Source organism: Scleropages formosus, chromosome 1, assembly GCF_900964775.1.
Source record: "Scleropages formosus chromosome 1, fSclFor1.1, whole genome shotgun sequence".
In the NCBI taxonomy this organism is placed as follows: Eukaryota; Metazoa; Chordata; class Actinopteri; order Osteoglossiformes; family Osteoglossidae; genus Scleropages; species Scleropages formosus.
Window position 1 is genome coordinate 22,954,850 of NC_041806.1, and position 25,509 is coordinate 22,980,358.

General features: G+C 42.6%; 1 protein-coding gene across 7 annotated transcripts in view; it reads left to right on the top strand.

The window, feature by feature from the left end:
* The window catches only part of atp11a (ATPase phospholipid transporting 11A), a 54,336-nt gene that overhangs the window by 1,144 nt on the left and 27,683 nt on the right, over positions 1 to 25,509 (top strand). For 6 of the 7 annotated variants that reach the window (XM_018750007.2, XM_018750008.2, XM_018750011.2 and 3 more), the window contains exon 2: positions 24,890 to 25,012. In XM_018750007.2, the coding sequence (XP_018605523.1) occupies positions 24,890 to 25,012 (123 nt within the window). Of the gene's footprint in view, positions 1 to 8,543; positions 8,593 to 24,889; positions 25,013 to 25,509 lie in introns of those variants that run through there. The other variant, XM_018750009.2, reaches the window with a different exon arrangement.

The window sequence follows — 25,509 nt, forward strand, 5'->3', positions numbered from 1 at the left end:
GCTCCCTTCTTTTTGCCAGTTCATAGATTTACTACGATAGTCTGTCCTATGAATCAACTATTCTGCGGTCCGTTAAATATATACTGTTTATATCACTGCCTACACAAAATTATATAGGATTATATATACAATACAGTCAGTGTCCATGTCTATCGAATCAGCAAAATTTTACCATAAGACATGCAAAGAAATTAAAGAACATCAACGGGCGTTGTGTATGTTTGTTATGTTATACAGATTTGTATATAAATTCCAAGAGCAATATGTGATCTTCGGACCAGGGGCACAGATCCGACTTCTCTCTGCCAGTTCATTAAAGAGCTTCACAGGGGTCTCGCATGATCGCAAGAACATGATGAACCTGAAAGGACTTTACATTCTCAATATTCTCAGTCGAACCTGACAATACTGTTCCTACATTAATTTCTTATTAATCTTATTCATCCGACGTTTTTTTTTTTCAAGGTGTCTTCAATGTTAGTCAACTTTATTGTCATATAGCCATTTATTTATACAGCAAGGTATTGGTACCCTATCAATTCACAGTAAATGCCTTGACTGAGGGTACAGGAGTGGGATTCAAACCAGGAAACTTCAGGCTCCAGCACAACAGTCCTGACCAGGACACGGTCTGCTCTTTAAAGACTTACAGATGCACCTTGTATACACATTGCCTATTTTTACCACTGTAAATGCAGCAAAATGTTACATAACTTGCATTTTACGTGTTTTTCACTTGGGCCATTAACTTTAACTTTGGCTGCCATGGGCAATTTTACACAGTAATGTTAGTATATTTTACTACATGTGTGGAAAACCTGGTATGCCTGAGACATACTATTACAAGTGTTTTTCTCCATAACATCTCTATCTCTTCCTCTGTAATTTATAATCACTATCATTTTCTTTAACATTATCTAATAATACCTACTAATAATAAAATGTGTACATTATAACTGAGGGAAGTGACCTAGTGTGGCTTTGGGCAGGAACAGAAGAAACACCATTTTAGTTTGGGAAGGTGCTGGATTGGACATCAAAAAGGTTTCTCATATAGCTTCACTTTACATAAACCAAGAAATACCTCATGGCGTGAGCAGTTTTAACCGAAGAAAAAAAACATATATATGCAGAGTATCGGTGCAGACGGCCAGAACTTAGACGTGTTGATACCTGTGTTTGTCATCCAGCAGATATGTTGGCACAGCTTCCAGAATCCAGGTTGCTTTGCAGTCAGGCATGACAAAAACCTGTTGATGGGATGTGGATGAAAGCGGAAAGGAGACCATGTCCTAATACACAGATGTGTAATGGGCAGTATTGAGCAACACCGCTCTGAAATATTTTCTGTCATTGAACTGATTGCTTTATTCATGCTTCTGTTTACCAGAACTAACAGATGGAGGAGACTTTTTTTAAATTTGAAATTACAGTGTTGTTTCATTTAAATGTCAGAATTATAGTGGTCTTATGTGTAGGCACACAGACTGAAATAAATACACATCAAAATGATAAATTGGTTTCAAATACAGTACTGCTTACAACCGCACCGAAAGGAAAACAATGTCCAAAGCAGCTTACAATTTGACTCATTTATATGGAGCAATTTCAGTTAAACATCTTGCTCATGGATAATACAGCAGGGCTTTTAGAGGAACATGACCTTGCAACCTTTACATTAGAACTCCATGACCTTAACTACTTAACTTTTCTGCTTCTTAGAAAATGAAGAGATTTGAATAGAATTTTCTTTACATCACCTGTCCTTGCCCATTTGCTTGCATTTCAGCAGCTTCAAATCTATCACAGCACAGGGGAATGGGCACAGATTGCATGCAGAGTGCCCAGACTCCTTTTGCTGAGATCTGATCAGCGCTGATTTTAGTGGTTGCATTCAGCAGTCGACGCCAGTGACGATTCGGTCGGATAGAACTATACTTTCCAGCTGTGCTTCTTGGACAGATGCAGTGTGGCCCTGATTCCTCTGTCTCCATTAGGTGTTTCCATGGATCACTGCCAATTTGGCTGGAACTTACCTTTGCAGGCAGAGTAACAGATCAGGACTGTTGGTCCTCTGTCTGCATACTGTACCCCGATCGATTACAATTACAACCAGTAGCCTGGTTCCTCAGACCTGGGGGATTCAATTATGACAGCTGATAGGACTGCAAAAGAGAAGCAGACCCAAATTTTGTAAATTGACCAAAAAAAAAACAACACAAGAGGCAAACCTGTAACTCTGACATGATTTGTTTTGCTGAGCTATTAAGCAAAATAGTTTAGATACTGTGGTCTTTAAATTTGTGTTTCTCCAGATGTAATAATTTAGTCCTTCAAAACATGTAGCTTATCAAAATTGTTGCAACAGTTGCACTAATGAGTCACACAGTTTGTGAAGGCTTTCATTTTTAATTATTTTGCGATGTCTTAGACAACTGAACCAGGCATATATTTTCATGCAGCAAAGTTGTTCTGCCAGCAGTTGCCTGTGCTGTTGGCCAGCTGGCTGCACCCGCAGCTTGGCTGTAAAGTACTTAATTATAGTACGCTTAATTGACGGAGGCTTATTCTTATCCAATAAATGCATGGAACACAAACATGTCACATTTTCTTTCATTATGACTTGGATTTTTCATAAGTGAGAAAGCCTTGCATATGCTGGCATTTAATCCATAATAAAATCTCACGCCCTGATTTTACGTAGTTTTATTTTATTTTATTTAGTTTATTTATTCATTTATTTACATCCAGTTATTCACTTATACATCCCTGTATCTCTTTTTGTTGGAAAGATTATTGCTAATAAATACTCTGAGATGAGAAAAATACTGGATGAAAATGTGTTCATTTTGACAGGTCATGTGATGCATTATTATCATACAGCTGGATGAGGTAACATTCCATCCTCTACTTACATAACTTCCATAACATCCTCTTTACAGTATGCTGAAAAAAACTGCAGTCGTCACTTTGAAGAGCTACAGCAGAATCGGATATCCTAATCCTTTATTCTCGCAATCCTGAACGGAGCATAAGCGCACTGTTTGCACAGGGGAGCGGAAGAAGGTTGAGTGAGTTGGTATGATTTCACATCCTGAAGAGTTCATATTTAATACATGCTTGACTCGTACAGTTTATGGAGCCTCTTTGGTGTTGCTCACATAATCTACCCCTGAAAAGGACAATAATCCCCCCCTAAAAAAGAAACAAAAAACAAATAAAACCAAACAAGTGTGATAGGAGAGCAATGTCTTCACCGTTTCAAACAAAAATAAAACAGTAAACCCTATTTTCTGGTGAAGTGTTATATGTGTGGTGAAAGAGTGGCTAAGTACCTGAATTTGTGACCAAGAGGATGGAGGTTCAAGTCCTAAGTGAGACTCTCCTGCCCCCTTGACTTTGAACTGATTTATAGCATCACCCAGCTTGATCAGTTGGCAGACTCATAACTCTGATCTGTTAAGAAAAAAGTTCTATAATATGTATTCTAATGCTGCATGGATGACTAAATTTTAATGTTTGTTGTTTCTGAGTTTTGTCACTTGGAGAAGCTGCCATGCCCTGGCGTGGATGATTGGGGTTTGGGGATGTCTTTGGGTGTTTCTCACAGGGAAATCAGTATTCAGAGACAAGGAGACGTAGGAGCCCCTTCTTCTACCCCCTGTGTCCAACCAGTGGCGATGCTGTTGTGGAAGAAGGGTTGCCATGGAAACCTCAGCAGTTCCATCATTCATTTGCTCATGTCCACAAACCCGATGTGGATGACCATCATTTCAGTGGAGCTTGGCTGTGCAGTTAATTGCGCTGCATGCTAAGTGAACACAAAATATTAGTGCACTTTGGCTCTTTAAGTGTGTACACTGTTTTTGCATCACTAAATTACAACAGTTTATTGCTTTCATTTTCGACAGCTGTCTTCGTTTTACTAACACGATAGACCCTGTAGATGAAGTGGTATTAAAATCTCCACTACTGTGAATTATATCCCTGATCTGCAGTGTTTTGAGAATCAGTGTAGAATGGAGTATCTCACTCCAGAGGGTTGAAGATTACCCACCCTAGGCAGGAGCGCTGAATTGCTCACGTTTTACAAACAACCCAAATTAAAAAGTGAACAGCGTGTTTTGTGGTGCTGCCTGAACAACAACAATGAAGCAATCATCTAACAGGCTGTTTCCAGTGGCTTCTTGCAGGAGCCCAATCTGCTTACTGGCCATATTAATGACTAATCTCCAGTATTAGGCCAGAGACATCTGTTGAAGCAGTCCTTCAGTTCATGTCACATTTTCACAGATACTGTACTGAGGTTGAAAAGTGTGGTGTTTCAGTCCAACCAGTTTGATTAAATTATCTGGAGTCACATCCAACCTGGCTCACTCCACCCAGGTAGAGACCTGGCTTAAGGTGGATGTCAGCTGTCAGCAGAGTGCTAGAAATTGGGACATTTGTCTTAATTGGGTGGACTATGACTTTACTTTCCTTTTCTCCACTTTGGCTTTCATCGTAGTACCCTTTGCGATGATGATGATGGTGGTGGTGATGCTGGTGACAGTGGAGGATTTTTCAAGGGAAGACAGGTCTTTTTATTATGGTCGGTGTGGAGCTAAAAGGATTAGACTATTTCTTTAAGCCATGAGGCACTTACACGTTCCTGAAGTGAAGAGGGATATCAGAGGTTTACACTGAGGATGAACGGAGTGCTTTTAAATGAACAGTTTTGTTTCTAGGAATGAGCTCAACTTTAAAAGCAGTCTGATCCTTTGGAGTTCACTCCTTTGTGGTATTTCAAACAACGGCCCTGTCTTTTGTCTGTACCACATGCTCCTTTAAACATGGATAACAATATTCCATAATATTTCCATGTGTATGGCTTAAGCTGATAGTATCGTCAGAGTTTGATGTAGCATCACATCCCTTAAGTTTTAAGTACAGGTGGTACCTGATTTACGATGGGGTTATGTTCCGCAAAACCCATCGTAAGTCGAAAATATCGTAAGTCGAAAATGCATTTAATACACCTAATACACGCCTCTGCGTGACAGACTGGAAGATGCGGATCGCTGCCGCTGCCCAGCATCGCAAGAGAGTAACGCACCACATATCGCTTGCCCGGGAAAAACATCAAAATTCAAAATTTGAGTATGATTTCTACTGAATGTCTGTCGCCAGCTCACTATCGTAAAGTCGAAAAAATCGTAAGTCAAACCATCATAAGTCAGGGACCACCTGTAATTGCTTTTCCACAACAGAAATCTGATGTCTTTGATGCCGCCAGAAACTATGAAAGAAATATGTTGCTTCATAAAATGAAAATAAGTCAGTTCCTGAAAAGTTATTTCAAATGTTATATCAAAGTTATATCAAATACTTTTATCTGAAGTGACTTGAAAAAATTACCATTATACCCATTAATATGATGCAAAGCACTACTGTATTGTAACAACCAGATGTAGTTTTTATTCAAGTATTCACACCATTGACATAACCATTACGCCACCCTGTGGTAAATGAGTGCACTTTTTCCATGGTAAATTTACTTTTATGTTGCTTTATCTGTCTGTAGCATATGCTATTATGTCCCTTTTGAAATGTATGTACAATCATTTTATTCACGCAGGTCTGTTCAAGTACTGTACCGCAATACAAGCGAAGGCATAAAATCGACAAAATAAGCTCTCCATCCCTCCACGGAGGAAGGAAGGAGTGCTGTTATTGAACTTACAAACAGCAGAGCGCTAAACAATTCCCTGACTACTATCTTTTCAACACTTCTGCTGTATCACGCCTTCCGTTGAAGACTTTCTGATAAAGCTTTCCCCATTTTTTGACGCACATGTATTCATCACAGACCACCGGCCAACAAAGGGCCACTAAATTATTAATGTGCGCCTAGGTCTTCTCCCTGTTGTTATGGTAATGGTGAGCGTGCGAACTGTGTCATGCTCTACAACTGTTGGAGTGACACATTACCAGCTCTGTCCTCTCTGGTCAGCATCGTAGTACTGTTGAGTTAATGGGGCAGAGAACACCAGATCAGAGCCCTGGTGATCACTGGAACTTGGTGATGTTCCTCTTTGATTATGGCCCCGTCGGCTGAAAAGCCAGCGATGCTGAAGAGGCCTGTACCGCAGTGGCCAGCTTTATCTGCCAGACGCAAGGGGGATATTCATCTTAAGTACAATTAAACGCAGGGGAAAGTGCTGAGACAACCTGCTGACACATGGTGTCATCTAGTGTGTAACCTCTTGAAACTCAAGGATAGTCTGGCACTTAGACTTTCTTTTAACAGAGCGTGCCAGAAGGTCGAGCACACGTGCGTTTTCCCCAGTTGCACCCCTGTTAACTGCATGTCTCAGTGGCGTTCTGAAATATTTGTCACTGTGCTCACAACTTGAATAACTCTCAACCAGCATGGTCCTGTGTGATAGAAGTTAGGACCTTGGAGTCTGCACTGCCCTAGGTGTTATTTTTACACCGGTATATTTAGCTGACATTTTTGTCCAAACCAGCTTAGAATGATTAACTCATCTACACAGCTGGGTAATATTTATTGTACCAATTCAGGATGTGTTGTACGACAGCAGTTCAGGTTAAGGACCTTGTTCAAGGGTGCTGAAGAACAAAGAGAGTTCAGACTTGAAGTCTTTGAGTGCTGCCGCCCTGGTACACCAACAGGTAAATTCATCTTTTTTGCACAGGTATACTGAGTTACTGAGTACAGATGCCATGTGATATAGAAAAAGTTGAATAGGTGGTGTGGGATACACTCACATTCATGACTGGGGGTTAAAGGTCATACTTTTATTGCAGCCCTTTGGTCGAAAACTGATTTAAGCAGACAAAAGCCACAAAAAAGTGAGAGTCACTTTAACGGAGGTTAAAGGTAAAGGCCTGGGGTGTTTTTCATCACTTCACTCAGACCTCTCCGGAACAATGCTCAGCTGTATGCCTCCAGCTGAGGTTTTTCCACGTATCCTTCGTGAGGTCACGTGATTTCTGGACGTTGTGTGTTAAAAGCCTGGGTCCGAATTTTGTCACCTGTGGCGATAGAATGAAATTTTTACTCAGGTTGAGTACTGCGGCTTCTTAGGCGTGGCTCACTGTGCTGTGCCTGCACCAGCATATGAATGTGTGTCTGGAGCAAGGCGAAGGGAGAGATGCGGTTCAAGGGCTCTTTTACAGGCTGGCTTATTTCATGCCTGAACAGGCAAGTAATGAAGGATAAACAGGCATAGTAGCATTTTAGCTCAGCAAGTCAGTGAAGATGATCAGAATGCAGTGATTTGCCCCAAGTATAATGGCCAAGGACAACAGAATTTATACAGCTATTCCTCTGCAGGCACTACTCAGTGAAGCAGAAAAAGAGGATTTGATGTACTCACACGGTAAATTGCTTTATCCGAACACATCGCACCATGGAACGGACTGCATCGCTACGCCATGTGTCTGCCCACCAGGAGTCCCACCCACACAGGTGAACCATGAGACCCCCTAGAGTGCGCTGCTAAGGTGAGGTCACACCTGAGGACAGCTGAACGGAGAGAATTAAACAAAATTAATCACACTTGATTGTTCAGGCTGTTGTGTGAGGGCCTCGCTCTGAGGGGTGACAGCTGAGTGAAGCTGGAATGTGGAATGTTGATGACTAACTGTTTAATTATGGAGCGATGACAACTGGCGTGGTTTTCGGGTCTGCGTGACGACCTGTGACTCCAGCTCATCGGGTAGCACTCACACAGCCCCTGGGGAGGGAGGTTGCGCAGGACTAGCTCAGCACCCCACCTCCTGTTTCCAAAGAGAACTCTGCCGGAGGATTTGAACGCAAACTCCTGGGTCAGACAGGTCTGAGCACTGAAGGTCCATGTGAAACAGGCAGGAATTGCCACCTCTCAGCTCCAGTATCCCCCACTGAACACCAAGCTGACAGTACTGTTTGAGCTTTGTACTCCATCTAAACAGAAACGGGCAGCATAGTGACTGGAGGTGCTGCCCTTGCGCTCACAGAACCCAGGTTTGAATCCTATATTCCACTGTAGTACCTTTGTGCAACATACAGTACATATCCTGACTTGCTCTAGTAAAAGTCTTCCAGCAGTATGAATGGCTAAGTAATGGTAGGTCACCAAATAAACAACAACAACCTAGCAGCTACACAGCATTGAGGTTACCATATTAAAACGGAATTAACTAATTTCATTACAGTATACATCTCTTTTAAGTAAAAACAATCATTGAAATTTCTGTCAATGTCTGATATCTAATTCCCCAAAAAGACTGGTGTTGAGATTTTTTATTTTTTTTTTTCCAAAGTAAGGATCATTTGAGAATCATGTGACAGGGCCCCAGGGGCACAGATTAAAGTCCAGCCGAAGCGGTAGAACCTTCCCCAACGTACCTCAAAGCTGAGGCACCGGCAAAGCCTCAGTTGAAACCCAGAAAGTACCCAAGGAAAACAAAATCAGCGTGGAGGAGGGACGGGAAGTTGCGAGGCGGGAGAGTTGTTAGCGACCGCGTTGGACCTGAAGTGCTTTGGCGTGTGAGGAGTTTACATGGAACCATGCATTCTTGAACTGTGAGGAGATGTTGCAACAGGTATTCTACTTATTCCATCTGTGTGTACTGTACGCCGGAATGACGTTAGTTTCCTTTGTGGATCCAGACAGTTAACTCGAAATTTAAATACCTTTTGGAAAGGCATGCCTCTCACCAGTGAAAATGAGGTAGGTAATTCTGTCTATCACTAAGCATATAAGCACGATCAGTGTGTTTTTACTAATGTATCAGTACGACTCTGACGCTAAGTGCGTAGATATTTAGGCTGTGCCTGTGTTCGTTGTCAGGCTGCTGATGCTTGTGGTGCTAACGCTTACCTTCCTCTGGTGAGACATAACCCCCCCCCTTATGTCAATGTAGGACAAAATGCATTATTCCGGAAATCTCTCCCTGATATACACTGCTGTAGCCAGCAATGAGTTACTGCCTGATAAGTGGCTGCTTGATGAGAAACTGGGAGCTTTTGTTCACAGGACATCGAGCACTATGATGACCGAAAGATAGACCTGGAATTGAATTGTTCTTGTAAATTAAATCTTGTCTTCTTGTTTTTTTTTTTTTTTCTTTGTGAGGCCAGAGTAAATGTTTAAGCAGAATTTAAAATAAGAAAGGCATTTAAAAGAATTCAGTCTTGGACCATATGCATCGCAGAAAAAAAGTTGTGAATAATTACTCAAACAGTATTATTGTATTTTGAATACATAGCGCATTTGCTTTGTTTTTTTTTTCATATGAGAAATGAAAACAGATACAGAAGTGTGGTCTATGCCAGGGCTGTGACATTCTGTCAGGTATGGGGGGGGCCGCAAAAAATAGTCAGAGGAGTTATACAGAGGTTTGCTTGAATACTGCGGCGATGTGTCCCTCCACCCCGTCCTTCTTATGTTTGAGTTCTGTGCAGTGTTGCATGACTGATGTGATGTGGCTGACTTCCGTGAATAATTGAAACCGTTGTGTCCAATTTGAATCTTAGCGGCAGGAGACCGAATGGGCCACATTTGGTATGGAATGGAAACTTGTCTAGACCAAAATCATAACAATAAACGAGTAAAATCCAACCCTTGTAACAGAAAGAGTTGTGATTATTAAATGTAACCAACCTTTTGAAACTCCCACCACTGATCTAGCTCTTGTGTGCAAACTGTGCTTTAAACCCCCTTCTTATTGCTGTAGTCAAAGCTAAGGAATGTGCCAAATAGAATTACAGCTTGAGATATTTAGAGGAAAGGCTCTCGCAGGCACAGTGGTCACTACCACAGTGCCTGCCATTCTATTCAGCCATATGGTCAGTGACTCACGTGATCATATCTCATTTCTGTTTTTTTGTGTGTGTTGGGTTCATCCTCAGTGACTAATGAATGATGTTGGGTATGTGGAATATGTTTTGGGCCTGTGATGCCTTCGCACTGTATGTCCTAGAGAACTGAGAAGCATGTTCACACCCTTAGCCCTCAACACACCCTTCACAAAAAGGGACAGGTGGTGGAATGTGTCGGGGCAGACACTGCTTTAGTGGCCAAGCTCTGTTCCGGATCAGGTTTCCATACCTGTGTAATTGGCTCTAGGGGTGAACTTGGTGCAGTCTGAACTGTCTTGCACTCTCCAGGTCAGGGGGTCAGGAGGGGAGGTGGTGAGAAGCATGCTGGAGGTGCTGGTTTCTGCTGGCTGGATGAGGACAGAACCAGATTTGAGTGAGTGCCAATAACTGTGTGTGTTCCACACCCTCCCTTCTCTCGTCCTGAGTCTTTCTCAGAACACAGGGTCTTATTTCCCAGGAAGTATGGATTAGGAGGCAACCTTTGCCCTTGAACCCTGAAGAAGTTAAAAAAATAAATAAATAAACAGGGGGAAATCACTGCAAATTGTTTAGAATTGTAAGTCCCTTTAGAAGAAAGTGTGACCCAAAAGAGTAAATGGAACTGTAATGCCCCATTGCTCTGCTCTTCAGGTGTGCCCTGGAGCTCGAGTAATGGCGAGAGTAGAGCTATATTGAACATGTTTAATATTACAAGCAATGATCCATACTCTTGCAGAACTTCATCACTTGGTTATGAGTCACATCGTGGGACAGACTTTGTAATCACAACATGATGGGAAATATCCCTAGGGAACAGAAACTAAATGTCCACAGACTTTAACGGAATATTTATGCTAATCTTGTGTAACATTGTGCAAGGGATCATTACAGAATGGGATTGAAAGTGGGTGGAGCTATTGAGAAGCATCTGCTTGAGTGAAGTGTGCCCTCAAGACCCTATCAGTATCCTCCTCTCTCTAGAGTCTCGCTGCCTCAGAGGGGAAGGTCTGTGTCGGACTGGAACAAACAGCTGCTTGTTGCGGGAAGTCATGAAGCAAGCATGTGACAGGACGCCTGGGGGTGGGGGAAGGGGGATGTTGGGGAGGGGGTCAATACCGGGTCTCTCCCTGCTCACATGCCACCTCTTAATAATGTTTCTGCAAAGTGAGGAGGTCCCAGGCATGTGATTGTTTTTTCTATTAATGGTGTTTGCATTGTTCTCATTAAATGTTCCTTTACGCTCCTTGAATGTTACTTTCTGATTTCATTAACTGATTTGGAATCAGCTGTCTCTCCCCCAGTCCTTACCTTATGCATTATGGGCTAATTGATCACACTGATCCCCTGATCAAGCTGGTCAATAGCTGAATGCCTAATTTATGTGGGTCGCTCAGGAAAGTTCTGTCTATTACTGTTCAGATTACCTTCTACTGGTAGATGTGTTAGTCAGGCCTCTAAAAACGAAAAGAAAGAAATTGAGTTGAGGGAGAACAAACTTTGCAAGTTTTAAAAAGGCAATTTTAGAAATGCAAACAATGAAACACAGTGCAAACAATATCACAAAATACATATTGAACATACAATACCAAAAGTTCAGCCTACAGCTACCCTTTTTTCACTCAATCTACAGAGTGATTCAAAAAGAACATGCTTATGAGTCAATTACTTAATTAGCATACCCCCAGTAGACATGGGTTATGAAAAATAAGCTAATTAGACTGCTGTCAGCAATCCACACCTATAAGTTCTCAAAACCTTAGAGCCTCTTTTTTCCATCTCCGCTGTTTTGAGCCACAACTGGGAGGCTCTGATTTTACACTGCGTTTCACTGTCAGACTGTGTCCTGCTTATTCTCCAGTGGGTTAAATCCTTGGCTGATTCCCCTTCAAGAGAAACAGATAAAAGAGACACATTTAACAGTACAGCAAAAATGGCAGATGTAATTTTCATGTGTGACCAGAAGGCTGTTGGCCAAAGCACCAGGATACTTCATGTTGTTGAGCGATGTATTTGCGCTTCCGTCACAAAGGCAATTTGTATGCACTGGTGTTGCGCAACACAGCCTGTACCATGTTATGGGACTCATCATCAACGCCCAGGTGACCATTTGACTTGAGCATATAATGATTTTGGTAAAAACTCTTCTGGAGTTACAGCCCTGGAGAAGTAGTGGTTAAAGCAAAGTAGTAATAATTTGAAGTTTTAAGCACAAGTTTCAGCATTGGAACTGGTGATCTACCTTTGAAACAAAGCAGAATTGCTTTAGTATATTTTACAGTATATAAAAATGACATTATATGTAACATTATGGGGTGATAAAATGCCTATTAGAAATAAAAATACAAATACTTTTGCTTGAATGTGATATAACTCCATGAGAAAGTGCTGAATGCATAAAGTTTGCCTGTAGGAAGGAAGCTGTGCGGGTTGTTGTGCAAAGGGTAATTAAATGGTAATTTCACTGTGGTCACTCTCTTGCTGATACTCCAGCAACTGTTTGGAAGAACAGGAGGTTTCTCTTGTCAACTGCTGTGATACATCAGCAGGATAAGAGAGAGGGAGAGTTCCTTGCAGTCACTTTTCTGCTAGAAAACCCATAGATGCTGTGCTAGAGCCAGTTTTTTGCACTATGGGAAAGAGAATGACATGAGTTGACTTGGCTTATTGGTCAAGTCAAGGAGGTTAAACAGTATTTACATGTCAATATATCTTGACTCAATCTTGCAAGAAATCCTTCAAGTACTCCATAACCTTCTAGACAGGATTCAGAGAATAATTTCAGATTTCTGTCTATTTCTTACATTTCCTCTGGAGGGCATTAACTCTTGTAGGAATGAATGAAATGAAAGCTGATGGATGGACTGAAGGCATGAGCAACCAGGGAGACAAGAGTGCGAGTGAATTCAAGGACAATAAGACCAACACAGGCTGTATGGAAAGATGAGGTGCCCCTGTCACTGACATTGCACTATGACAAGCACAGTGAGCCTTGAGGGCACAGGATGAGGTAATGGCTGAAAGTTTTGGATTATTTATGAAGCAAGTGCAACTGTTTCCTCTGAAATTTCTCTGGTGACTCTGCTGTCCTCCTGTTTTTGTTTTTCTGTCATCTAGAGCAGCTTAGAGAGCTTTCTGAAATCCTGGAAACTGAAGGTTGTATCTCTGCTATCTTGGCATATATGGCGTGACAGTAGCCTATGTCTCAGAGGGCCCACATGTACTGTAACTGTATATTCAGATTAGACACATTCCTTAGGACACAATTAATCCTCTGAGCTACAGAACAGAATCCTGACCTCAAACCTGGAGAACAGTGTTGTTTTCGTGGACTGAGAAAACATCCTGTGACCTCCACTTCTCTCTACCACACTGTCTAAAAATACCAACAGAAACTCCTGCAAACTGATATGTGTCCGTCTCGAATATCTGGGTCACGGCACCAACGTAACAGGTTTGACTCTTGGTTGGGTCTTCAGCAGCCACAACCTGCACAATTTACGTTACGTTACTTTACAGTTTCCTAGCAACAGTGTGATTTCTTCCCTCTGCTATGAACTTGAGTCTCTAGAAGAGAGGTGTTATTATACTGGGAAGCTGTGTGAAGCTTTTGCTTGTCAGCCATTCATTCACCAACTTTGTAGTCTAGACTGAAGGCGGGATTAATATGACCATCTCTTGAGCCAATGTGGGTGCTGTCCCATTCTACAGAAGACTTGTTCCCTTTAATTCTCATAAAAAAAGCACACCACAATACACCCCAGTTTTCTCTCATATGGTCTCATGCCATGAAGGTTTCAGTCAGGTTTTGATCCTCTTGAAAGTCCTCCCTGAACTGGGTTAGTATGTTTATAGAAACCTACTTGAATGCAACGTAGGTGACAAAACAAGAAACTTAAACATCTTTTTAAAAACAGGATTGATTATTCTGTCAAAATGACACCAGAAAAGTGCCCCAAATGCACAGTTCAGTAGTACGCATGATTTTTCTGTCCAGCTCTGTAGCCTGAGGGAGAGGTTGAGAGCAAGGGATTTATCCATGCACTTATGGCTTGTGTACAGACAAGATGTTGTGGGAAGGAGGACAAGAGAGGTGGCACATCTGGATTAGTCCTGTTGTGTAACGTTGAGGTCACTTCAGGGCAGCTGACTGCACTGGCAAGTTTGGACCCTCACTCAGATCTTCCAGTAGTCCAAGAGGGTGTTGCTTTTTAGAGGTGCAAGACAAACAAACACCACATATGGATGGATATTGAGCCAGTTTATCTATGCGGTGGCTTTGTGGGCAGAGGGTCTGAGATGCAATTGCACATCTGATGATTGCTGTAATTACAGAGATTACGCTCATTTAAAATATTTCTTGTGTGTTTTGCATGAGATGCACAAATTCCAAATGGAGTTTAATGTTGTCTGTTGTAGTCCTGCGATGGGTTGGTACATCACAATGGTGTATAGCTAAGTCCCAGGTCACAGATAAGTTTGATGTGACTGTTTGGTTGGGGACTGCAGCCCCCATAAAAGGAAAAACACAAACATGTGGCCTGTTGTACTCTACAGGTTAGGTAGGACAACGGAATAGGGTTAGGCTCCCTGGTAAAAACTATTGGGTTCATTGCTTTCTCTGCAGTGGGGCAAAACTAAAAAACTTCCACCTGGTGGTCCGTTCACCTGTTTCCAAGCATTCTGAAAAATATTGAAAGTTACTTAAAACTTTAAATGATCGTAATAATCAATGAAAGATTACAATTAAATATAAATATGAAAAGCATCACTGAAAGACACAAGGCTTACGGTTTCAATCCTTATTTTCCATATGTGTTTCAGGCTGGTTAATACTTGAGATGTTCATTAAGATCAGCAGAGCCTGTGCACCTATTGTTTGTCATATGTATTCTCCCTGGTTTCCTCTCAGTGAGGGCTCGTGGGAAGCTCATTCTTGGGGCAGGAGGAAACGGGGAGAGGGATATTTTAAACAAATGTGGTCTTAGCATCTCTCTGGGAAAAGAGACGTGTGTCAGGGCTGTAAGTCATAGGAGATTGTGTTCATTTGCAATGTTCTGTACTGCTGAACAGCTGAGTTCACCAGTCTTTGTCCAGCGTGAGAAACGGCCGAAACTCTACATTCAAAGCTTGAATGACTTGCACATCTCAGGGCTTGCTGCCATGACCAGAAATGTCGCTGGAGCCACATTGTGCGCCGACTGGCCCATGCTGTGATCCTTTTCTTGCAGTGACAGAAACAGCAGTTGTATCAATACTTGCAGTTACTGCAGTAACAAAAGTAACAACAGCAGCGACACTGACAATTGCGATGACAGCAGTAACAACAGTGAGAGCAGCAGTTAGAGCAGGATCAACAGAGATACCGGTAATAGTAGAAGTAGCAGTAAAATGAACTGCATAAATTACATCCATAGTAGGAGCCATAACAACAAGGTGAGTGACAGCAGCTCTGGGATATAGGGCCAGATGGTGACTGGAAGTTCATCACCACTTCTTGCGCTTACCTTTAAAACCTCCTGCCCGGAACTCACGAGGTGTGCTGTCACCAAGGTTGCAGCCAGGACACCGGGAAATGACTTTAGCAGAGCCGGAGATGGCATGCAGACAAATGCAGTTATAAACTCTGATAGCCATTTTTCTTCATTAACCAGGGACGCAAGTTCTAATCAGTGGTCAGCAGATGCTTTAAGCTGCTCAGAAATATTTCAAATGAATGAGCATTACAAATCTAGTCCTTTCCAAAGACTGCAAATTAGATAACTTTTCACCCATATAGGAGAACTGCCTTTTTAAGTTACGTGGTTTTATTGTTATTGCAGCTGAATTTCCATCTTATTTTCTTCAGGTCATTTCAGGTCAGGGCATTTGAAACAGGTGAAAAATGCAAGGAAGTGAACAGTGTATAATGTTTAGTCTAATAAAGAAAGGTTGAATATGCTGGGGTTGCAGAGTTTATGAGGAATGTCATGCTAACCTTGTTGGACTTCTACAAGTCTGATGCCACTGCGGGTTTTTATTGGACATGGAGACTTACTCATTCCCTGCTTTATTGCGCTGCGTAGCTAGGAGCAAAGAGGACCAAACTCAGCTTTCGACTGTGTGACTCATTGCGGAAGTAGGTTTATTAAAGGTCTGCTTCACGTAAGGCAGATTTGTAGTGAATTTTTGATGTCCAGAGATCTTTAGCAGTGTTTTTTTAAAATTGACAGTGTTGGATGGACGAGGTACATAGGTGCATAGGTTACTCAAACAGTCTATGAGTATTCTTTGTGATCTGTGTAGGAATGGCATTCTCAGTTTGGGCATCAACTGAACACATGGGGGTCGCATGGATGTTTAAATTAAGGGAGCTGTGAAAAAAATCTGCCTTTTGACCCCTTGGCGAGTGTGACAAAGTACAGGTGCAGATAACAATTTGCATGCGACATGTTCCTTTACTTATCCCTGGCGATACTGTGCTTCTCATACCGTTGGAAGTATTATTGTGAGTGCCGTTGCAGTGAGGGCAGGAGATTAATGGTTCCTCTCACGCAGAATACACCAAGGCCCCTCCACCTTGCTCTGCTTTGTCCAGGTCACATGCGCACAACGTGACAGCAAGGCCCAAACTCCACCCCCAGCCCTTCCTACTGCTCTCTGCAAAGCCCTTAAGGGGCTCACATGGTTATCCAGATTGAGGTACTGGCCTGTATTCTTGGTTTTAAGGGATTAAGCAATGTCATCTGCATTCCTCCATGGTTGCCTGCTAGGTACCAACCCGCCTATCACTCCCTTTGTCCGTCATACACTGTTTTCCCAGAACACTGCAGCTAAATGAGGAGTGGCAGGCCACAGTGCCGGTGCACCATAAAATCCAAATGGCATATTCAACTCATCCCTAGCAGAGAACAGTGTGACTGAAATGCATTCAGACTGAGCAGCATCCAGCCAAGCGGACAAAAACTCAATGCTGTAAATGTGTTTTTTTTCTTTTTTTTTCCCAGGCATTTTGAATGACTGACATAAGAATGTCAGTAACTTTACATTTACATGTATCTGGCAGATGCTTTTCTCCAAAGTGACATGCAACTCTGAGTTATCAAAGGTGCATTTCAAACGAGCAGAGGGTTTAGATATACTGTATACACAGAATTATAGAAGCTCTTCTCATTTGTTGGATACAGCTGTTGTCATAGTGCACATATTCAGTTAGCTGCCCATGGAAGTCACATATAAATAGTAAAATAGGTAAGGTAGAAAATAACAGGTGATGAAAAGCTAACTTAAAAAGGTGTTGGGATCTCAGGTTCGAAATTACTGTATGACATCAAGGCCAAGACTGAGCACAGACAGCTTTCAGTTTAGCACGGGGTCAGAGGTAGAGGAGTGTTACATTCTTGCTGAGGTGTCAGGATGGATCAGGTCCTGTAGGTAACATGGTGGGAGTCCTTCGACTGTCTTGTAGGCTGTAACCGGAGTCTTGAACTTGATACAAGCAGCTACAGGAGGCCAATAGGAAGAGATATGGAGGGGAGACACATGGGAACTCTTTGGGAGGTTGAATACAACTCCTGCAGCAATGTTCTGCAACAGATGAAGAGGCTTGATGGCAGAGGTCAGAAGACCAGATCGGAGGGCACTATAGTAGTTCACAGTATAACACCATAGCTTAGACCAGAAGCTTGGTACAGTGTGGTGTGAGGTACTGGTTGGTATGATGAATGTCGAAGAGAATGTGTTCGTAAGTGATACGGCTACAATGTGTTGGGTGAAGCAATGACTAGAGTGAAAATGTTGTTCCCAAGCTCTTGACTACCAGTGAGCATGAGACAAGTGAGATGTGAAATGAAATCGGGAGCTCCTGACAAGGACAAGGACCTGCAGGAGGATGGAGAATTTTGCCCCTAAAAAGAACGAGTTGCAGTAGGTGATCAGTTATCCAGGTGAAATGTCAGAGGACACGCAGCAAAGTGTGACGATTTATCTGTGTCTGTTAGGGAAAAGATAGGAAGAGCTCGGTTGCCTCGATGCCTCAACCAGGATTTTTGTCTAATCACCAGAGGCTAATCAAGGAAGGTTTCCAGATCAGGGTTTTTTGAGGCTCACAAAAAGGCTCAGACGGGGTTCTTTGCATGTACATTTCCATCTATTCGTTCAAGGAGTTCCTTTTTTGACATGTGACAGACACTATTATGTACGATCCTTTATATCCCTTAAAATATATCCATGATTTATACCTCTTAAAGGCCTGGGAAGGTGGAAAAAGCGATTGCTCTTATCTCTCTCCTCCAGTGAGCATCCTGTGAAGTATGAACTGCTGACTTTTGTCTCAATGATTTTTTTTTCACAACAAAGTTACAGTCAGACACAGATGGATGTCTGTCTGTTTTTGCCCATTCATCTTCTGGTGCCCCATGGCAGTATACAAAAGAAAAGGTGCTTCTGTGAGCCATTTAGGAAGAATTCTGCCTTTTGTTTTGCTTCTGTTGTAATTGAACAGAAGCTGTGGTTTAATGGATTACAACCCCCCCCTTCCCTGCACTCCCCAGGGTTGGCTAGAAGCATTCTTGAGTGCAGGTGGAATGTAATTCCGACCTTCGTTGTTGTATCTGATAGCCAGCTCTCTGGCGCCTTGTATCCAGCTTTATCGTCTCTCTGGGCCAATACGTTGGACGAACGGGAGAGCAAAGCAGGGATGGGGGGGTGGGTGAGGTAACCGATTCCTCTGAATTTTCAGTGAAGGACCTCAGAGGTGACAGCAGGGTAGAACAACCATCTCTTCGATCACGTCATTGCCCCTCGCAGACGACACAAAACCCACCACTGAACTTTAATTTTCGAAACCTTTAAGAACAGGTGAGTCATTTCAAATGCGAAGGATTTCCTCACTTTGTAGGAGCTGTTGTTGGGTTTGCCTTTCTGTGGCTGCTTGACTTGATCCAGACTCAGCAGGAGGGGTGTGTTCGACTCCTGGGGTCGTTGCCAAAGAGCAGGGTCCTCTTGTCTCTGGAGAGCTTGGGGTAACAAGAGAGAGAAATGGAGAGGCAGAGCATGGATGTTCCTATAAATAAACACCGCAGTATGCAGCAGCAGCTTTGGTCGATGCTAAAGGTAGTATTGATTTTTTTCTGTGTTTTTCCCTTTGACTATAAATACACTTCGGTTCAGTTTTCTGACGAAGCATAATTCTGATTACAACACCATGAATGGAATTACTACAGTGTTACTTTTGACAAGAAGCTCTTAGAGTGCACTTACCACATGTATTTGGTTACATGTAGACCACTATTATTGCATGACCTAGAATAAAAAATAAAAATAGAAAATAAAATATTGTTACATCTTAATCACTAACAATAAATGTGATCACAGTTGTTGAGAATTTAGCTTTACTTTGTGGGTAACTGAAATGTCAAAGACTCAGTACACCAAGTATTAATCAGTTTCACTTTTTCCTTTTTTTTCACTTTTTTCGTCAGTGGTTCCAGACACTCATCACAGTGAACATTTTACACTATTTACAGGTTAATGACTTCATAGAACCTTTACGACAAATGTAGGAAATAGTGTTAAAATGATTTTTTTTTTTCAATGCCAACAGTATTTTTTTGGCTACAGAAAGTTAGTTTTATGGTCTGTCGGATGTTGTTGTGGCTAGTTTAATTGCACGGCCCCGGGTCCCCTGGCGGATGGTACATTGTTAAATACTGGATTCGACAGCTACATCCATTGGCTCTCATCATTCAACCCCCTTCTCACGTTCGCTCATTCCCCAGTTATTTTCAGATGAGCGTGTTTGTGTAACGCCAGATAAACATTTGTATATACATGCGGGGTGGGGTGTGGCAGTTACTGGTCATTTTGTTTAATTTTGATACGGCTCACCCACATTCTCCGTATTTGGGCCTGTTGGGGAAGGGCTGCAGCTGGGCGTATCTCTTCCTTTCGTCAGGGCTATAAGTGTACCTCTACCTCATACGCTAGCGTCTCACCCTTACTGTCACACTTTCTCTATCTCACTCTGACACTGAATTCCCTTCCAGTCTGCAGAGAGCCAATATATGGAACTGTCTTTGTTAGGCCACTTGCATTTACATTACATTTACATTTATTAATTTAGCAGACGCTTTTCTCCAAAGCGACGTACATCTCATAGAAAATACAATTTGCGCATTACCTTAGGAGAAAGAGACATAGCTGCAGATGTGTGACTCTTAAGTACAGTTAGTTTGTTTCCTTCACCATATGCACCGACGTTCATCACACAAGTACCTGCATAAAACTTTAACAGCATATCACCAATTCCTAATCACCTTGCTAGTAGTTTTTTTTTTTTTTTTGAGATACATATAAACTTTTCCGTTACATTGCAGGAGTTGATCTGTAAAGGATTGATCCGAGCATGATCGTGAACAGTTATACCTTACATGAGCTTAAGAGATCATGGGCAAAGTGAGTCCGGAAGAGATGAGTTTTAAGACCCTTTTTAAACATGAACAGAGTTTCAGTAGTTCTAAGTGAGAGGGGGAGGTCGTCCCACCACAACAGAGCCAGAACCAAGAACCTCCGCGCTTTACTTTTCATGCGCGGGACCACCAAGCGGGCAGATGTGGAAAAGCATAATGGTCTGGTTGGCGTATAGCGAATGATTAAGTCTTGTAAACAGCTGGGAGCAGTTCTATTGATACATTTGTAAACCATAACCAGGGTCTTAAATTTGACCTGGACGGCTATGGGAAGCCATTGCAAAGAAACGAGTAGGGGAGATACATGGGAACGCTTCGGCAAGTCAAACACAACTTGGGCAACAATGTTCTGTATCAGCTTTAGGGGTTTGACGGCAGTAGCAGGAGGGCAGGACAGGAGAGAGTTGCAGTAGTCCAGACGGGATGTCAACATGGCCTGAACAAGTAGTTGGGCAGAGTCTGTTGTGAGGTAAGGACGAATCCCGCGGATGTTATGTAGGATGTATCTGCAGGTCCAGGTTGTGGCTTCAATATGCTGAGAGAAAGATAGATTTCAGTCAGTCATCACTCCCAGACTCTTAGCCGAGGAGGTAGGCAAAATGAGTGAGTTTTCCAGTTTGATAGAGATCATGACAGGTAGACAGACCAGTTGGGAGGTGAAGAATCTGTTTTGGAGAGTTTGAGTTAGAGGTGGTGATCAGACATCCATGCAGAGATGTCCGACAGGCAGGCAGCAACGTGCGCAGAAATGTCTGATGCTCCAGGTGGAAAGGAGAGGAAGAGCTGGGTATCATCAGCATAGCAGTGGTATTTGAATCCATGGGAGGCAATGTGAGGGCCGAGGGAGGAGGTGTAGATTGAGAAGAGCAGAGGACCTAGTACCCAGCCCTGTGGTACACCACTTGGTGTTTAGCTATGCCATTGTGGCCAGACAGCAAGACTCATATATTTTATTTGCATTTGTAGCACAATATTTGAATGGAAATTTGTTATTTTTTTGTCATGGGTTTGTCTAAGTGGGGGGCATGGCGGCATGGCAGGTTCAGCTGGTGCCAGGTGTGGGGCGGGTCTGGAGTTTAAACCATGCTTGGGGTGCCTTGCCACGGACTAGCATCCCGTCCTGGCTGTGTCCCCTCCCCCTTTGGCCTTGCGTCCTGTGTTGCCACGACCCCGCTCGGGAAAAGCATTTGTTGACAATGGACGGATGGATAGGTTTGTCTAAAGGGCTACCAAGAGGAAAATTCTTTTGATGGTCAACATGAATGCTGATTTTCTTACCTCATAGCTGTTCCTTTCTTCAAAACAGGATTAACAGAGCAGTGTGGAAAGTCAATGAGAATACCTGGTAATGGCATTAATACCAGAAGATAAAGCCTAAATATGCTGCTTTCTCTTTTCACTTTACTTAAAATTCACTAGAGATAGGGGTTGTTCTAGCTATAGTTAAGTATTACCAAGAGAAGTTCCTCTAATTTCTCTAAATTCCAAACATCAGTGCAAAACCTTATCTTGAAGCCTTTTGCAACAGAACTCTGGAAATGTGGATTACGTTTTGTAGTGTGATAGTAGGCCGATCTTTACTTGACACTTGAATCATTTATGAGGTGTTACCCTAATGGCATGACCCGGCAGGTTTTCCATCATTAATTGTAGTCACTCTATACAAAGAAAATGTGATTGTCTTCTGCTTAATATTTCTTATGAACTTCCTCTAATGGATCCATATGTTGTTGTGTTGATACTACTGTAGCCGAAAATAAGTAGAACATAGTTTTGGACTTTTCTGCAAATATGTGATTGCAGACATACGTAGATTTAAAGGTTTAAAATTTTCATTCTGAAGCATGGTTACATCATCGATAATCCCAAATCAAAGGTGATGTTGTTCCTGTGATTGCTCAGATCAGGATCTCAGCTTTTGTTTAATCTCTTGTGGTTCTCTGGGGGTTAATGGACTTTTTTGCTGCCTAATGTAGAAGCAGTTCTGAGGCACTACAGGATTTTTCAGACCCCTGAACCAAAAAGTCTCACTACTGTATCATCTGAAATTCACTGTTTGTGTGGTTTGTTTGTTGTTTGTGGCTTGTTTTAAAATTGCTTCAGCCGTTGTATTTAAATGTGTTCTTCATATCATTTGAAGAAGCTCTCCCTGTCTCAAAATTCTGTATTGTTTCGTCCTTGAGGCGAAGGGTGCCTTGACCACGGGAAGAGCCGGAAAGCAGGGCGATCCTCTCTGAGAGCAAGATGTGTTCTGAGAGGGTGACAGACACACTGTATATGTCTAGGGAGAGTACATGGGTGTGAGAACTGGCTGGAGCACAAGTCATTCCCCGCCTTCATTCCTTCTGAGCCATCTTCATTTAACTATTAGTTGAAGAATGACTATAAAGGAATACTCTAACATGTTACTCTTGTGCAAGAGTAGAAAGAGGTCATTGAATGTTAAAGAATGCTGCTTTAATTTCCATCTGTGGCTTTCCAGTATATGAGGATAATAAGCAATATTTTATCCCCTTGCATGGTGCTCTGCGTGTTGACTGATTTGAAACATTTTCAAATACATACCTTGTTGGAATGTATGTATCTGGAATAAAATTAATAGGTGTTGCAGATAAGTAGTATTCACTGTGATGCAAATCCTCTTTGACACTGTAAAATAAAACACTGGGATGTTGTAATCCCCTCTTGTGCATTTGGTAGACTTAGTGGTCAGCAGCATTTAGTAACCTGGACTTCAGTTGCTTTACTGCTTTTATATAATGTACAGTTTCTGCCCTGTGTACGCTCACTGTAAATGTTGTGCAGCTGAAGAGCTTTAAGGTTCAGTAGCACTCTGACCACCTTTTCCTAGGGTGAGCCATGTCAGATTAACCAGGTGAGTGTGAACCCAAGTAGCCCTTAGCCTCATCGTACCCCCCAGCTGTGCTAGTTAACTCCAAGGCTTCACTATAAACTGGGACATGGAGCACCTGAAACACACCACCATCTGCTTTGGCCGGATTATCATTACCACTGATTACAGCAGGATGGAGCGGCAGGCAGGCTTGTGTTATGCTGCTTTACATGGACCACAGAGGAACCCCAGACAAAGAGGAGGAAGGAGACCTGGGCTGGTGTTAATTGGCTATTGCTGCAAGGCACTGTATTCCCTTGGGACTGTGGGTGACCCTACCTCCACAGCCAATGGGATTAGGGCTCTTATCTATATTATCAACCCATTGCTCTATAGATACTCCTCTTAATGGCAGGTGCTACATAAAAACTGTACGTACGAACCAACCGATGTCAACAACCGCTTGTCCCGAGCGGGGTCAGGGCGAGCCGGAGCCTTACCCGGAAACACAGGGCGCAAAGCTGAAGGGGGAGGGAACACACAAATTGTGCTATATAAAAATACCCCCTTCAATGAAACGTATAAATTTTGTGTTGTCTTTCGTCAGCCAGTATCCACTTCCCGAAATGCTTTCTCTGATTTCTCCATTACCAAAAGCCTAACTACATGCCATATGTATAAACACTGATTTAGTCGTATGAAAGCCTTCTCAGACAAAACCCACTATTCCTCGAGTGAGTTATCATTTGTGGGGGTGAAGGGGAGGGCACTGCTTTTACTTCTCAGGTTGTTTTCCGAAGTCAGGAAGCGACTAGATGTGTACCAAGCGTTCAGGTTGGGTTCGACTGCTGTATTACAGGTACCTGTACCCTGCTGTAACTCAGTTTGTTGCCAGGTGGAAGCAGTACTTGGTTCCTACCACAGTTCAGTTTTCACCGTGCTTTGAGACATCAAACAAATTGTCAGTTGTTAAACTAAGTTAAAGATCTAATATAGGTTTAAAATTTATCTTGCCAGGCACCACAAGTGAGTGCCTTTAGTCCAAGACATGATACCAAGCTCAACTTTAAACAAATGCTTACTCTTGCTTGGCAGTATAGCGTACTAAACTTAAAAATAGCTGTTAGAGGGACGGTACCCTAGATTTCTACACTTACATAACAAATAAACGTGTACAGTAGATGTAATCCCGGCTGGTTGGGACAGAGGCCAGGCTTTAGGGGTGAGGCCATTGCGGGGGCTCATCTTGCCTGCAAATGCTCTTGTCTCCTCCCAGTCCAGTATCCGTAGCTACGCCCCCTGTTACTACCTCAATTTTCCAATCAGTTAATTAACCAAAGATAATGAAATGTGCATATTTTATATAAGAAGTAAATGCTCGCCTTGGGAAATATGTAGAAAAAGAAGAATCATTTGCTGAATTTTGTTGTGCTTTCCAGGAGATATTATGTACTGAAGGAGTGGTATCAAGCAGAGCAGGTCTGTGTAGATAAGATCATTTATTATGCCCAGATTGCGCCGTTGATTTCAGCATGTGTGTTTGAGGCCACTTTAAAGGCAGCTAACTTCTTTAAGCTCACATTAGCGAAGAATGAAAATCATATTAAAGCAATATCGTAGATTCCACGTTGACAGGAGTGGGAGATTCTTCAACCTAGCTCTATGACATTTTTGTGTTGTTGACAGTTGCTGTGTGTTAGTCATCCAAGGTGGGAATGTTCTGGTCCTGAACCCTGTGGTCCCACCTCTTCTTTCCTACAGTGCACTGGCGAAGAGAACTGGGTGGACAGCCGGACAGTGTACATTGGTCACCGGGAGCCACCGCCTGGCACCGAGGCCTACATACCCCAGCGCTTCCCTGATAATCGTATCGTCTCGTCCAAGGTAGGCCCGCACCTTCTGCTTATGTGCTTGCTAGTTAGCATGTGAAACTGAGTCTGTGAATCTCACTAGATAGACACCTTGACTGACAATGGTGTTGCAGACACTAAAGCCTGGCGGTCAGGACCTTGACTGCAGGTCACGAAACCGTGGCTCAAAATTTAGGTCCTTTGGACAAGGTCTCGGTCCACTAGCATACCCGTCCTGGGTTCTTCCACACCTGTTTGTGACACTCTTTTTGAGCTTGGATGTAAACCAGCAGCTCAGCCTCAGCTATGTGACCCTGCAACATGACCCAATGATAGGAGCTGGTGGCCCTCTGAGCGGCTGATTAAATTAGACCTGTTCCTGTTCATTTTGATAAGCATTGATGACATTATCTTTCTGGAGAACAACCAACTGTTCAAAGTAGTGAGCCAGAGGATCTTCTCTACTATATCGCTCTACTATTATTTATGTGAATGTGAGTTCATTTACAGTATGTTTACATTCAGCAGAGG